Source organism: Prionailurus bengalensis, chromosome B1 (assembly GCF_016509475.1).
Source record: "Prionailurus bengalensis isolate Pbe53 chromosome B1, Fcat_Pben_1.1_paternal_pri, whole genome shotgun sequence".
In the NCBI taxonomy this organism is placed as follows: Eukaryota; Metazoa; Chordata; class Mammalia; order Carnivora; family Felidae; genus Prionailurus; species Prionailurus bengalensis.
Genome location: NC_057344.1, coordinates 117,324,881 through 117,341,145, shown reverse-complemented (window position 1 = coordinate 117,341,145; position 16,265 = coordinate 117,324,881). Strand labels below are relative to the sequence as shown.

Genomic DNA, 16,265 nt, shown 5'->3' with positions numbered 1-16,265 from the left:
CTGGGAGGATGAGAGGAAGAGGGAGAGAGAGAATTTTAAGCAGGCTCAAGCCCATCAGCAGCCTGGGGTGGGGGTTGGGGGCCTCTATCTCCTGAGTGGTAAGATCATGACCTGAGCCAAAATCAAGAGTGGGACTCTTAACCAGCTGAGCCACCCAGGCACACTTTTCCGTATCTTTTTGTTGTCCTTAGTGATGTTTCATCGTCCCATTCCCACTGCTGTTGGTCGCTGTAATGTATTCCCAGAGTGATTCCTTCAGAGAGGTGTCAGTGGTCATAGAATCCACTCTCCCCAGCAAGAGAGTGAGTTATGTGTTTTGGAAAAATACCCCATGGGATTCTCATTTTCAATCATATAATTTTATTTAGAACATCCTGGTTTTTAAAGATGCATTAAACGTTTTATTCTATTTTTAACCTTTCAGAATTGTCTTTAGAATTGAGTGTGTCAGATATGTCCAGTTTTAGCTAGAAAGCTTGGATTACCACAAGGAATATGATACCAGTTGGACCAGGAAGCAAATTTTTTTTTCAAAGTGTTGTCAGAAGCTCCTTGGAACCAGAGTAACCTAGGGTGCTTATTTAAGATGTAGATTCCTAATCCTCACCACACATTTGCTAAATCAGACTTTCTAAGGAAGTACTTCTCTGTCCTCAATGTGTATATAAGTCACATGGAACTTGGTTAAAGTGAAAACTTGGGTTTATTTGGTCTAGGGGAGGACCTGAGATTCTGCATTTTTAACAAGTTTGCAGGTAATGCTGTTGATCTGCTGACCACACTGAATAACAGGGCTCTCTAAGCCTTAATGGTAGCTCCAGCCAGTGGAACCAAGACAGAATTAGCCAGATGTGGAATGTTTCAAATATAGCAATTGTGCCTAAAATGTAGCATATAGCATCTGGGCCACGTAAAGAAGGAAAATGTCGCAGAATAAAGATTACAGAATATAATGTAATGTGTATCAGTTGCTCTTATGAGTGGCCTTATCAGAGAGCCAGACTCATTGTTTCTATGTTATCCTAGACCATGAGAATGTGTTGAAATTCCAAGTACCATGCAGTAAGAAGAAAATTGTTTCCATTTTCTTGATTGCTGTTTTGCTGCCTGCTGTGTACCATTTCCTTCTCTTCCTTCTATGGGTTTTTACAGAGTCTGTGGCTGGTGCCATCGCATTGTTCTTAGTTATGAAAATAGGATCTCTCTTCTGATTCTATGTGGTAATGAGTAAAAAGATTGTTTCTGCTGAGAGGCGAAAAGGTCTTCAAACTAGTTTGCTGTCTGGTAAACAGCAAGGCCCACAGAGACCCTGAGAAGATGCCTGACATCTCCCTGAGGATTAAATTCCTGCTAGTGTTTTGAAGGAATGAGTTGTCACTGCTTACTGGTCAGGATTTGGGGCTGTGAATTCTGAAAGTTTTCAAGATTTTTGATTTATATTTTAATTTGATTTTATGTGGCTGGTAAAGGAGAAATAGTTCTCTCTGGAAGGGACAAAATGAATTCTTGGTGAACGTGACCAAAGTCAGAAATCAAAAAATGCTAAGTTGTATATACAGTTGCCTGTAGTGTTGTAATGAAAAGTATTGTGTTCAGCCACTCTGTGATTTGGGGCATATCACTAAATCTTCCCATGCCTTTGTTTCCTCACCTATAAATGGGGACAATAATAGTATCTACCTCATTGAGAAAATTAGATGACAGGGTGCATGTAAAACTCATACCATAGTGCTTGGCATATAATAAGAACTCAATACATAATTGCTCTTACTACTTCTGTTGATGTTGTTGAATTCAGTTATATGATAATAATACCATTTACTTAATTCATAAAAATACAGCCCTATTTTCTGTTTCAGTTCTGAGTCTGTATTTTTCTGAAGCCTTTTATTATGGTTCGTTATAATTTTAATACTATTTTTGGCTAACTGGATCATTTTGAACCAAATTGGCTTGCAAGTGAGAGCTATTAGGTGAGTAGAGAAAATACAAAAGGAAAGCTGCTACTTTGCATATCCTTTACTTTTTACCAAGTAATTGGAATATCCTGTTTCATTTAGGTGTTGATAGTGACCAGGTGAACAGTTGTGATGTCAAAAGAGAGACAGGATCCCCTCGACTTCCTAGCTGTGCATATAGTGACAACAGCCTTTTGAGAGATGAGTCTGTCTGGGTGGGAAACAGGTGTCGTGTCTGATGCATACCAAAAATAAAAGCTTTTTTTTTTTTCCTCTAAAGTGATTTCTTTGGCCTGAGGGCATTGACACTTGTCCCGCAGAGCAGGTGGGATTCTGCACCTCCCTGGGTGTTCGTGCTGTGCTCAGTGCCAGCAGCCCTATCGGGTAGTCTGCTCACCCACCGGGTAACCTGATCAACCACCGGGTGGTCTTCTCACTCATTGGGTGGCCTGCTCACCCACCGCTGGGTCTGTTCACTGCCTGCTCTGGAGTGTTCCTGACAGGGCTATGCTTTATGGCTTCCTTGGCTCAGAAGAGGGAAAGAGAACAGAACCTGTCATGCTTTCTCTTGCTCGGGAAAAGTTGTGTTATCATCCTGTGGTCATACTTAGAAAAGAACCATCTTTTAGATACTCTGTTCTCCCTGGATTGCACCAGGCAGTGCTTTGAGGTGTTCTGAAACTGTTGAAGGAGAAATAAGTGAGGCATGTAAATTGGGCTCCTTGCTGAATGCTGTCGCTGTGTCCATGTTCCACTTTCATGAGAGATTTAATTTTTCCCAATTCTGCTCTTTACTCTCATCCCAAAGGGCTGTGTTTTGAACATTTTAGATTCTTCCTATGGATGAAAGCTTTGGCAGACAAGGGCTTATTTCTGTGAATCCCAGAAACTCTTTTCTTTTTGCTAGTGATCAGTTATATGGCTAAGAATTTTCTCTAAAGTGGTTAAGGAAATTTCAGAAACTCCTTTCCAGTCCTTTTATTTGCTTCTTTCTGGTTATTTAAAGCTATAATGTGTATGTTCTTCATCTGGAGAGGGAAAGAAAGGGGGCGGGTGGGGGGAGAGAGGCAGGAGACTGCTTCATAAAACCCCCGTCACTCATCTCCACTCTGTAGTCTCTAAAAATCCCCTAGGTTTTGCCTCCAGAACGAGACTTCAGAGTATTAGGAGAGTGGGGCTCCTAGGGGGCTCAATAGTTTAAGCATCCGACTTTAGCTCAGGCCATGATCTCACAGTTCCTGAGTTCGAGCCGCGTGTCAAGCTCTGTGCTGACAGCTCAGAGCCTGGAGCCTGTTTCGGATTCTGTGTGTCGTCTCTCTCTGCCCCTGTCCTAGTCACACTCTGTTTCTCACTATCTCAAAAATAAATAAACCTTAAAAACGAAAAAAGAATATTAGGAAAGTTACAGATGTACCATTCTCTTCCAATGAACGAAACCCGTCACCATAGAAAGAATTTAAGACCGTGTTATCTTCAATCTTTTTGTCCCGCAACAAATGCCAGAACTGGCCTGGGTAATGTCATGGTAGCCACCATTGTACAGAAATGGAATTTGCAAACCTACCTTTAATAAATAGTGCTTACATTTTGCTATAGTTCACTCTTTGGAAGAAGTCTGGCAGTGGGAGGTGTGTATGATAATATTTACATTTACTTCACTGTGTTTACTTTTCATTTTTGGGGGGGGGGTAACAGTATACTTGACTATTTGGGAAACCTCATTTATGAGTGCAAGTTATACATTAATGTCATATTCCTTGGGAAAATATATTTAATAGAAAGTGCTGGGCCAAAGTATCTTTTAAGAGATTTCCTGCTTATTTGTGTGGCCGATTCTTCTCACAGGCTCCTGGGCTCTCCAGCCATTGTGAAAGAGTACTAGGTCGCTGGGCACAACCCAGCCACGTATTTATCCAGCTGTCTGTGTGCTTCACTACCTGCACACCCCCTTTGTTTCAGTTCATGCCGACGATTGTAAGAAGCACCGAGCAAGTGATATTTTTTGGTGAATAAAACATTGGTCAATGGAAGGGAAAAATTTAGGAAATGAGTCTTTTACAGAATATATGAACATTCTTGGGGTGCCTGGGTGGCCCAGTTGGTTAAGTGGCCAACTTTGGCTCAGTTCATGATCTCATGGTTCGTGGGTTTGAGCCCTATGTCAGGCTCTCTGCTGACAACTCAGAGCCTGGAGCCTCCTTCAGATTCTGTGTCTCCCTCTCTGCCCCTCCCCCCCCTCTTTCCCTCTCTCTCTCTGTCTCAAATATAAATTAAAACATTAAAAAATTTTTAAAAAAAGGATTTCTGTTATGGAAGAAAAAAAGTACCTAAAACATTGAAAGAAAAGAGAATTCTGTGAACGCACACATACAAACCCCTACCCCATAGCAACTACATGTCTGTTACTTGTATTTTGATTGTTCAAAGAGGACTTTCAATAGAGTCTTTGTACCCATATTAAATGCGAGGCTATGAAATTGAAATATATCTGTGAATTTAAACATGTTCTTTGATTCAAGAGAGTTATTTTAATCAAGGAAGAAAACGTTAATTAAAATAAATGATAAATAACCTTGCCTAAAAATAAAAGTATAACCAGGATAGACACTTATACATGATTTTTCTAATTATTTTTCCCTGCTTTGTATTTTAGCTAATAGTCAATCTAAATATGTAATATATTTTATAAAAACAAATACGTATCTGATACTTTCTAGTTGGACCATTAATTTTTAGAATTAAAATGGTATAATTTTAGAGATTAAAAAAAGGATAGGAGAAATGCTAACAATACAATTCTGCTACCCTCTGTCCATCCATCCTCCATCTATTCTATTCACTCTTTAACGCAATCAGTCAAGAAACGCAATCCACTGAGTACAAGGCACTGGGCTAAGAACTTGTTGTAAAGCAATGAGCATACTCTTGCCTTCATGGGATCTACATCCTGGAGGTGAAGACAGACATCTAACAATTTCCCCAGGTACTGAATGCTTTAAAGGAGAATAGAGGAAGCTGTGTGAGGACGTGGGGCTGGCTAAGCTCTCCTGGGAAGGACAGATGGGTGAAAATCTCTTGAGAGGTGATGCTCGCACTGTGACACACAGGATGCATTACTGTGAGCGAGTGCCCCAGGGAGTGAAAGGGTGTGGAACAAAAACATCCTTCTAGTTCTAGAACTCACAGGTAGGAAAGCAGGGTGTGGGAGGAAGGGCACCAAATGCAGCTAGAGATGCAGTGCCTTTTAAAGCCCTGTAAAAATTTCGGACCTTATTCTGGTGGAAGCTGGAAGCCTTTGGAAGATTTTAGATCAGGTACACCATTCTGGCTGTAGCATGGAGAATGAGTGGGAGGGACATGAAAGTGGACGTGAGAGAGCAAATATGATCAAAATTAACATAAACTAAAGAATGTTCATATAACTCTTTTTTTTTAATTTGTTAAAATATTTATTTATTTTTGAGAGAGAAAGACAGCATGAGCAGGGGAGGGACAGAGAGAGGGAGACTCAGAATCTGAAGCAGGCTCCAGGCTCCGAGCTGTCAGCACAGAGCCCAATGCGGAGCTTGAACCTACAAACCCTGAAATCATGACCTGAGCTGAAGTCGGATGCTTAACCTACTGAGCCACCCAGGTGCCCCCAGAAATCATTTCTTTTTATAAACAATTCTTTACAATAAAAGAAGCCAAGAATATACAGTGGACAAATGGCAGTCTCTTCAAAAACATGGTATTGGGAAAACTGGATGGCCAGTTTTCCTTATATTAGTTACATATTTCCTTATATTAGTTTCAGATGTACCACACAATGAGTAGATACTTGAATGCGTGTTGAAATGATGACCACTATAAATCTAGTTAGCACCCATCATAATACTTTATTACAGAATCTTTTCTTGTGATGAGAACTTTTAAGATTTTCTCTGTTAGCAACTTTCAGATATGCAGTGCAGTGTTTTTAATTGTAGTCACCATGCTTTACATTACATCACAAGAGTTACTTATTTTATAACTGGACATTTATAACTTTGGAGCTCTTTCACCCATTCACCTGTTTTTGGCAACCACCAATCTGTCCAATCCGTTGTCTGTATCTATGAGCTTGTTTTTGTTTTTAAGATTCCACATTTGAGTGAGAGCATGTGGTATTTGTTTTACTCTGACTCAGTTCACTTACCATAATGCCTTCAGGGTCTTTCCATGTTTTCACAAGTGGCAAGATTTCATTCCTTTTTATAGCTGATTATTACTCTGTGCGTATATATGCGTATATATGCCATCTCTTCATCCATTCAGTAGTCAGTGGACACTGAGGTTGTTTCCATATCTTGGCTGTTGTGAATAATGCTGCAGTGAGCATGAGAATGCTTATATCTTTTTGAATTACTGTTTTTATTTTCTTCAGATAGATACTCAGAAGTGGAATTGCTGGATCATATGGTGTTTCTAGTTTTAATTTTTGGGGGAACCTCCCTAGTGACCGCACCAGTTTGCATTCTCATTACCATTGCACAAAGGTTCCCTTTTCTCCACATCTCTGCCAACACTTGTTATTTCTTGTCTCTTTGATTACAGCCATTCTAACAGGTGTGAGGTTTTTATTTGCATTTCCCTGTTGATCGATGATATTGAGCACCTTTTAACGTAACTGCTGGCCCCTGTATGTCTTTGGAAAAACGTTGATTCAGATCTTCTGCTCATTTTGTAATTGAATTTTTTTTCTTTTGCTATTGAATTGTCTGAGTACTTTATATATTTTGGGTATTAACTTCTTATTGGATATGATTTGCAAATATTTTCTCCTATTTAGTAGCTGGCCTTTTCATTTTGGTGGTGGTTTTCTTTGCTGTGCAGAAGGTTTTTAGTTTGGTATCGTTCTGCTTGCTTATTTTTGCTTTTGGAGTCAGATCCAAAAAAAAATCACTGCCAAGACCAGTGCCAAGGAACTTACTGCCTGTATTTTCTTCTAGGAGTTTTATGCTTGCAGATCTTACATTTAAGTCTTTAATCCGTGTTGAGTTCCTTTTTGTGTATAATGTAAAATAGGGATCCAGTTTCATTCTTTTACTTGTGGCCATCCAGTTTGCCCAATGCCATGTTTTTGAAGAGACTGCCATTTGTCCACTGTATATTCTTGGCTTCTTTCATTGTAAATTAATTGGCCATATGTGCTTGGGAGGGCGTGTTTTGTCTCTCTTATTTTCTAGTCTGTTTTTTGTTTGCTTGTTTTTTCTTGTACATCGTTAAGATCATACTGCTTGAGTGATTTTGTCCCACAACTTATTTCACCTAGTGTTGTCACATAAAGCGTAAAATACCAGGTAGCAGGGTAGTGAACCTTCTCTTGACTCTTAGCAATCCATATGTGTATGTGTCAGGAAGGAGAAATAGTTTAACAATTTGGCAGAGTTACAGAGAAGAGCACACACAATTGTGAGAACTAATAGCCGCGGAGTGTTTAGGTCTCTGAATTCCTTGGACTGTTTCCCAATGACCTGCACTGAAGGTGTGCTTGGTCACCTGCTGAAGTTACTGTTTTTGGCACTTGGTTTCCAAGAACTATTTATGGACATCTGGCATTAATGGAACATTAATGAACCATCCAAATGTGTGATCTTCTCCCTTCCTTTCTCCTCAACCTCATCCCAAGTCACATCCCCCCACTTCTCAGCATCCTCCAGACGCCATGAACTCCTTTCTCTGGATATTCTGAGCGCCTTCTTTGTAACTGCTGTCTGAAACACTCCCTCTTCCCCCACACCACCACTTTGCTTTTTGCTTGGAAGTTTCCATATTCTTTCCTTCTTGGTGTAAATGGTGCTTCCTTAGAGAGGAACCCCTTGATCTCTCTTTATGACCAGTTTATTATTGAGAGTGGAAATAACCCTCATTATTTAATGCATGCAACAAATCATTTAAGAACACTTCTATGGGGCGCCTGGGTGGCGCAGTCGGTTAAGCGTCCGACTTCAGCCAGGTCACGATCTCGCGGTCCGTGAGTTCGAGCCCCGCGTCGGGCTCTGGGCTGATGGCTCAGAGCCTGGAGCCTGTTTCCGATTCTGTGTCTCCCTCTCTCTCTGCCCCTCCCCCGTTCATGCTCTGTCTCTCTCTGTCCCAAAAATAAAAATAAACGTTGAAAAAAAAAATTAAAAAAAAAAGAACACTTCTAATATATTTTTAAGAAAGATATTTGCAAGCTGTGTTCACATGGTGTTATATCAGGGATGGAAGTGATACCCACTAAATAAGCCTGAGGTGTTTAAGTACATTTGTAATACAGAGGTTTCTTTTTTTTTAAGGTTTATTTTTGAGAGAGAGCGAGCAAGTAGGGGAGGAACAGAGAGAGAGAGAGAGAATGAATCCATCCCAAGCAGGCTTCATGCTGTCAGTACAGGACCCGATACAGGGCTAGAACCCATGAACTGTGAGATCGTGATCTGAGCCGAAATCAAGAGTCAAGAGTCAGATGTTTAACCAGGCACCCTATCAATACAGAGGTTTCTAAGAATACACCTTGCAAGTGCCATGGAGAACAGTTTTATCTAGGGCAAACTGCATTGAATGCAGTGACACCCATCCTATAAAGAATGAAGTGATGGAGGGAATTGAGTACCTGATCCAAAGACTATCATCAATAAAACAATCAACAGAGTAAAACACACACACACACACACACACACACACACACACACACACACTCAAAAAAAAAAAAGAATGAATTGATGAATTCACTTAGAAACATCTATATTATAAGAAAGCTAATTGCAAGCTTTCTATGACAGGTGTTATATCAGTGACTAGAAGTTATCCCCATGTTGTAATATATGTATTACAGTTTTAAGATCACATGTAATAAAGAGGCTTCTAAGAACAACAAAAAATAGGCCCCTTGTGCCAGGAAACCTTTGTACCAGCCTCCCCCTCTACACCAAGACTCTATTTACCATTTGAGTGTCCTTCATCTAGGAAAAAAAGGGGGCTGACAAACAGCCACAAAGCAGTCCCATAATACGGTATTAGAAGATTTGAGCTATTCCAGTCCAGAGATGAGTTGTGTAAGTTACAACAAGAGACAAAAAATGATTGTTCTATAGAATTTTTTACACTTTCTCTATATAATGAGAAATGAAGCATAATTGCTTACAACTTTATAATATTTCTAGTAAATAAGAGGCAATCTCCCTCTTAGAGGCCCAAAGGAAGAAAGGAAAGCTATAAAATGGATATTGTTGCTATTAGTCCTTTGGCTATGAAAGAGGGTGGCTCGTAGGGGAGAGAGAGACAGAGAGGGGAGAAGGAGCAGGAGCGTTGGTTGAGTGTCTGACTTCAGCTCAGGTCATGATCTCACAGTCTGTGAGTTCAAGCCCCGCGTTGGGCTCTGTGCTGACAGCTCAGAGCCTGGAGCCTGCTTTGGATTCTGTGTCTCCCCCTCTCTCTGCCCCTCTCCGACTCATGCCCTGTCTCACTCTCTCAAAAATAAATAAGTGTTTAAAAAAAAAAAAACTTAAGAGGATAGCCAGTTACCTCAGCCCAGGGCACCTGTGATCAGGTTATATCCCTAGAGCTGGTCTATGTACTGGCTTCTCTCCCATCCCTTTCAGGCTGGGTATATGTGAGTGTGTGTGTGGATAGGAGATGGGTATCCGCTGTTTGGACTTTTGAAACAAAAAGGGAAAAACTTGAAAAGCAGTAAGCAAAATAAAAACCATCAGTGTGAATATTATGGGATAGTTACTTAATTAAAAAAAAAATTCTTGCTAAAAATAATAGGAACATTGTTGAAAAAGAACCCTTCTGACTAATGTCTGTTCCTTGGTGTTCTACATCTTTTACTCCCTGCCTTATAAAAATATAGTTAATGAATCTAAGTTCTGGCATAGAAAAGGGAGTATGCCCTGGTCTTTGGCCAGGAATTCCCCTCCACCAACATTCCCACATACCCCCTCCATCCCCACCCCAGTTACTCTTCGTGACATCTTCTGGTGGTTTTCCTTTGCAGCCCTCATCAGAATTTAGAATTGCAGTGTGGATTTAGCTACATGTTTAATGTTGGCCTGTCTAGCTAGAATGCAGTCTCCCTGAGGGCCAGGTCCTTGTCGGTCTTGTTCACCCTATTGCCTGTCCCCTTGGCTACCATGGTTCTTGGCATATGGGGGACAAATGTATATTGAATAATAACTAATGCTTTAAATGACTCCGTTTTTTAAAAATGGATTCTTCAGCTCTGGCCCAGTTGGTTCACTTGAGGAAAAGGGTTGACAAAATGTGAGTTTCTGATAAGATTTTCACATTCATTCAGTAAACACTTATTGAGGGCCTGTCTCCAGGTCACGCCCTGGAAATGCCATATGAATAGGACGTGACTGATGCCATCCTGGACCTCGGACAGACGTGCATATATGTGAAGAACTACAGTTCTCTATGGAAGGTTGTAATAGAGATGCGAACATGAGTCTTTGCGGGGTACAAAAGGAAAGAATTTGATTCGTCTGAGGCATGAACGTTTTTACCCAGACAGGGATGTTTGCATTGGGTCTTTGCAGGAAGAGGGGGAAGTTTGGCAGGTCAACTAGTAGGAACAAGAGGATCCCAAGCTGGGAATGGAGTCAGAGATATGAAAACGAATGGTGTGTTTAGACAGTGATGTGTGTTTTAGGGGGTGAGTTGTGAATCCTTCCCCAGGGAGTTTGGATCTGATCTTTAAGGAGCCAGGGAACCTAGAGATGGTAAGAATTGTGGATGGAGTTCAGCCGCGGGCAGCATTCACTGGAGACGAGTTGATGCTGTGGCTAGAAAATCAAACCATTCACTGCAGTTGCAGGCAGTTTCCACTAAAAAACAGCCTTAATTAAGAGTTCATAATGTATCTTTTCATAGAAACAAATTCTAGAATTTGACAGAGGTGAATATTTTGCCAGAAACGGGTAGCTCTTTTAAAACGTATTCTTCAGGCAAAGACTTTTTAATTTTTTTACGTTGACTTTTAGAAACACTTGAAAAACATTTTCAAAAATTGTACTCAGATAAGTGTTATAGTAGAAGTGCCTGGGGGCGCCTGGGTGGCGCAGTCGGTTAAGCGTCCGACTTCAGCCAGGTCACGATCTCGCGGTCCGTGAGTTCGAGCCCCGCGTTGGGCTCTGGGCTGATGGCTCGGAGCCTGGAGCCTGTTTCCGATTCTGTGTCTCCCTCTCTCTCTGCCCCTCCCCCGTTCATGCTCTGTCTCTCTCTGTCCCAAAAATAAATAAAAACGTGGAAAAAAAAAATTTAGTAGAAGTGCCTGTAGAACAAACCGCGTGAATCTTAACGTGCCATGTAATATTTTTAATTAAATATTTTGGATTCTTCTGATGAATGAAATGCCTAGGTCTTCTCCCCCTACGCTGTGATTAAAGGCATGCCCCTTTCTCAATACCTCCCCAAACCAAACCAAACTTCTCTCTCCTGCAGTTCCACGGCAGCCTTCAAATGACTTGTTTGAAATATTTGAAATTGAAAGAGGAGTCAGTGCAGACGATGAAGCGAAGGATGATCCAGGTAGATACATTTTTGTAGTGTTACAATGACATTTTAGTGTCTCCTTCCATTTCATGAAAATGGCTTTTAAATTGTAGATTATTTAGTTATGTCTGGGAAAAAACATACTTTATTTTTTACAACTCGGTTTCCTTTGCGGTGCCACAATTGTTAAGTGAAAATCATGATATATCATCATTATCTTCTTTTAAAAAAAATATTAAAGCTGCACTTCAACCGTGAGGAGGAAATCATGTTTTGTAACTGATGAGGTAACAAGGTCATAATTTGGCAACATTGGCGTGTTCTGTTCTTACAGCTGAACACACAGGCACAATCGTTCTAAGTCAGGATTCGTGTGATCTTTAATATCTGGTGGGGTAGTTCTATGTGGCTGGAAGAGAACATGTGTACAGACAGAGAACAAATTTGTTTTTATTGTTAGTCATTGGGTTTGCGGTCTACTCATCTTTCTGGTCATTTTCTCATAGGTGTTCTGATACACAGTTGTAATTTCGACCATGGGCTTTGTGGATGGATCAGAGAAAAAGACAGTGACTTGCACTGGGAACCAGTTAGAGATCCAGCAGGTAAAACCAGTTAATACAGAGCAGTTTGATCCTCTCTGAGGGTCCTGGTTCTGACAATCAAGAACACTGTAACATGCCTCTGTGTTTACCCTCTTTATTCAGTAAAGAAAGATTTCGTTTAGCATTTCATATTCCATTTTTTTAAGTGAACTAAACTTGTTAGCAACAAACGAGAATAATATTATGGGAAGACAAGTAGTTCACTAAAAGGCCAGCTAATTTCCCTCACAGAGGTTGGTAAGTAAAACATTTAGACTCATTCTAACATATAATTTTCAAGTTATTTATAGTGCCCCATTCCCGAGCATGAAAGAAGTAATATCATGGTACATCAGCCATGGTGGTAGTCCCTAGTTATTTTCTCAATTAGGTCTTTTTAAAGATTTGACACATTGCAGAAAGAGACACTGGAAATTTCTGTGAAGTTGTGAATATTTCTCTGGAAAAAGTTTCAGTCTACTTTAGATGCTGGTGAAATTAATTACAAATTACTACCATTTATTCCACAAGAGAATGTTATTAGAAAGGTTGAGTTAGACATAGCTGCTTGGAAAATTAAGACTTTTAAATTGCATGCTTCCTGGGGTGCCTGAGTAGCTCTACAGTAGCAATATAACAGATTTTTTTTAAATGAAAATTTGAAGTAAGCTTTTAAAATATGAATATTCAATAAGCTTAAATGGGTTTTTAGATTTCTCTTAGCTATAAAATAAATTTTAGTGACCCCCACCCGCCTGCCTCCCGCAAACACTCTTCTCATTTAAGGTGACTCTGAGCAAGACGTTATCTGTTTGTTTATTTTGAGAGAGTTGGAATAAGAGCAGGGGAGGGGGCAGAGAGAGAATCCCAAGCAGGCTCCTTGCTGTTAGCACAGAGTCCTGCGTGGGGCCAGATCCCACAAACCTCTAGATCATGACCTGAGCCGAAACCAAGAGTCGGATGCTCAACCGACTGAGCCACCCAGGCACCCCAGGGCATGACGTTATTATTAATGTCACAAATATCTGTGAATAAGAGAGAAACCATGTATTTAATATCTACTGTAGTCCTGACTCATTCATCATCTCATTGGTTCTGTTTAATCTACTCTTATCCTGTGAAGCAGGTAATATTGTCCTGTTTCACAAAGGAGATCCTGAGGCCCAGAGGTGGTATACATTTCCTCAGGCCACAAAGCTAAACAAGGGACTTCCCCTCCAGGTGTCCCTGTACCTCCTGTGGCCTCAGCCTTCTCCGGCAGGTGCACTGTCTATGATCAGCAGACGTCAGGACTGTAGTTTTGACTGACCACTGACCTGAAGTAGTTTGCTACAGGATGAGGGAGCTTTAGCAGTCACGTGTGACAGGCTGGTACACACCGTTCATGGCCGTAACGAGTAACTCTTTCAAGTAAGGTACATTGTGAGAATAATTCATGCTAAACTCAGAAGAATTCATTATACTTCCATGTAGGCATCCTATGTAGAAAATCTATGTAAAATACTTGATTTTCAGAATTAAAATACTAAATTGGTTCTAAAGCATAGTATTTAAACACTTTTTATTAGTCATTACCTATGTTGATGTTTAAATTTGTTGTGCCCCAAATTCCACTTGCCCTCTGAGAGAGAGAGGATTGGAGATTAGAATGGTAGACAAAAACGTTTGGAATGGCCATTTGGCTATGACAGAACAGAACAAACTGAAAGGAAGTGATGGCTGTTTGGGTGACTGGGTAGCTCTTGATGATTGATTCTGGCCCCTGGAGGATGAGCTTCTGGGGTTGCTCCAGGTTTTACCAATTTGGATGAATTGGATCTTGAACTTGCATATTGAAGGCATACCAGCCAAACGGAGTAGAATGACTCAGAGCCCAAGGAGAAAGTGGCAGTGTGTGCTGAAAAAAATTAGCTCTAAAACATTAGATCAATAGGCGATATTTAAGAGGGTGAAATATATGGAGAGTGAGTGCAAGGTATGGCTCATGGTCTAGAAACCAACTACACACGTGTGGGAAGGGGAGGAAGTGCCTTAGTGTAAACAGATTCTAGGGGTCAGACTGAAAACTTCAGGAAATGTTGAAAATTAGGAACTTTTTATTGTTCCAAGGAAGGATACAGGGAGCTAGCTTTCAAGGCACTGTCTCCCCGTGGGGTTAGTACAGGAAGCTTTCATTCAGTGTATTAGGGGGAAGGGGCAGGAGGCTTGCATAGGCATTTTTTGGTTCAACTGTGCACACCTAGCATGTAGGCATGCAGGTGCATACATCGTATATTCAAAAGATGGCATAAAACTGCCCCTAAGAAGAAATCTTAGTATTATAACGAGCTGCAGGTAACTTCAGGACAATCAGGGGGAGCTTCTCAGGCCCTCATCTCCAGTCCAGCTCAGACTGGCTCATGTAAGGGGCCAGCAGGTAAAACATGTTCCTTCTCTGCTTTTGTCCCTTCCCTCCTCCCTTCTGTTGATAGCTAGGATGCACAGGGAAGTTACTCAAATAAGAGAGGTGAAAGCCTTTTTGAATGGAATCTGTGTCATCACTGTCATTTCCATAGACATAGGATATTTTTTCCAGAGTGGAAAATCCACTTTGGTGGGTTCTTTCTCATCTGAAAAGAATAGAGATAATTGTAGGTCACTCATAAGAAAATGACCTAGATGGAAAGGTAGCTTGAAGCCTATGGGAAACAAGTGAAGAACCAAAATGTTTAGCTTGGGGAAGAAGTGATGGAGCAAGACTGCTTTTCAAATACTTGACCAACAACAAGGGGATGAGAAGTCAGATCAGTAGGTAAAAGCTACAGGAAGATCAGTTTTGGTTCACTCTCGGAACTTTGCAATCAACAGAGCTGTCTAAAAAGAACAGAATGTCATGGAAATAGGGAGGTCTCCCCTGGTGGGGGTGTTCGGATGACGTACAGCAAGAGGTTGTTTTGAGCAGTGGATAAGGGTTGAATTAGAAAACCTCATACACAGCCTCCAAGAGCCTCTGACTCAGATTCGAATGCCCCCAGGTCATCCCAAAGAGATTACTGAGCAGCAGGGCTCTGGCTTGGAAAGTGGATGGAAGACCAAAGGGTGGCAGAGTGAAAGAAGGGACAGCAATGCGTGGCATATGTCATGGTGGAATTGCAGACAAACTTTTTAGAATATGTTGGGAAAATCTAACCAAATACTGATGGAAATACTATTAAAGCTTAGTATGAAAAATGCCTATTTTTCTTCTAGGAAGTTCAGGGGTGTGAGTGTGTGTGTATCACAAGCTAAGACCAGAGCAGAATAAAACCAATTTAATAAATGATTCCTTTGTATTGCCTAATTACCAAGCTTATTGTTTACTTGCTTCTATCTAGATTATGCCATTTGTAAAGGAATATATATTTGGATTTCCACAGTTACGACTGATTTTAATGTGCATTTCTTATGCAAGATCCAGATCTGCAGATATTCTCATATGCTAATATCTCTAAGAAAACCCTCAATTAAAACACACTTACAACTTTGAGAAACAGCTGCAAAGTAAATTCATTTGCTGGCTCTTCTTCCTGGTGCTCATTAGGTTTTGTTTATCACATTCAGTCTTCAACCTAATTGTGAGATAGTGGAATTAATACATGCCTCTAAGGGACAGAGAAGATTGTGCTGCTGACTGATGTGATGTGCTGCAGGCATGTGGCTGTGGCCCTGAAGACACACCCTTCTGTAAATGTCAAGGCTTGACCCCGGGATGGGGGTGGGGGCTTTTCCTGAAACCCCAATCTCTGGGGATCAGGGTTAAAGGAAGCTGACTCAATGCTCTACTACTGATCACTACTCACTTAAATATATAGTAAGTAAGCCAGCATGTACATGCAAGCATGTCTGTTGCAGCATTAAATATTATTTTGAAATACACAAACATGGAAAAACAAATCAACAGTGAAAATACAAGCTCCCTCTCCCAGCCCTGGCTCCCAGTTACCCTCTCCAGATGCAACTAGTTTCTTGCTTATCTTTCCAGGGGGATCTTTTTCTATACAACAGCATCTTGCTTTTGTCATTTGAAGATAGTGTCCTTTCGTTTTTTTAATGTCTTATTTTTGAGACAGCCAGTGAGTACGCATGAGCCGGGAGGGACAAAGAGAGGGGAAGACAGAGGATCCAAAGTAGGGCTCAGTTCTGGCAGCAGAGAGCCCGAGGTAGGGCTTGAACTCATACTGTGAGCTTAAGACCTGAGCCAAAGTCC

General features: G+C 40.8%; 1 protein-coding gene across 6 annotated transcripts in view; it reads left to right on the top strand.

Moving 5' to 3' along the window:
- NPNT (nephronectin) overlaps positions 1–16,265 on the top strand; it is an 83,818-nt gene that overhangs the window by 58,355 nt on the left and 9,198 nt on the right. For all 6 annotated transcript variants that reach the window (XM_043571188.1, XM_043571155.1, XM_043571165.1 and 3 more), the window contains 2 exons: positions 11,406–11,492; positions 11,963–12,061. In XM_043571188.1, coding sequence (XP_043427123.1) covers positions 11,406–11,492; positions 11,963–12,061 — 186 coding nt within the window. The remainder of the gene's footprint in view (positions 1–11,405; positions 11,493–11,962; positions 12,062–16,265) is intronic.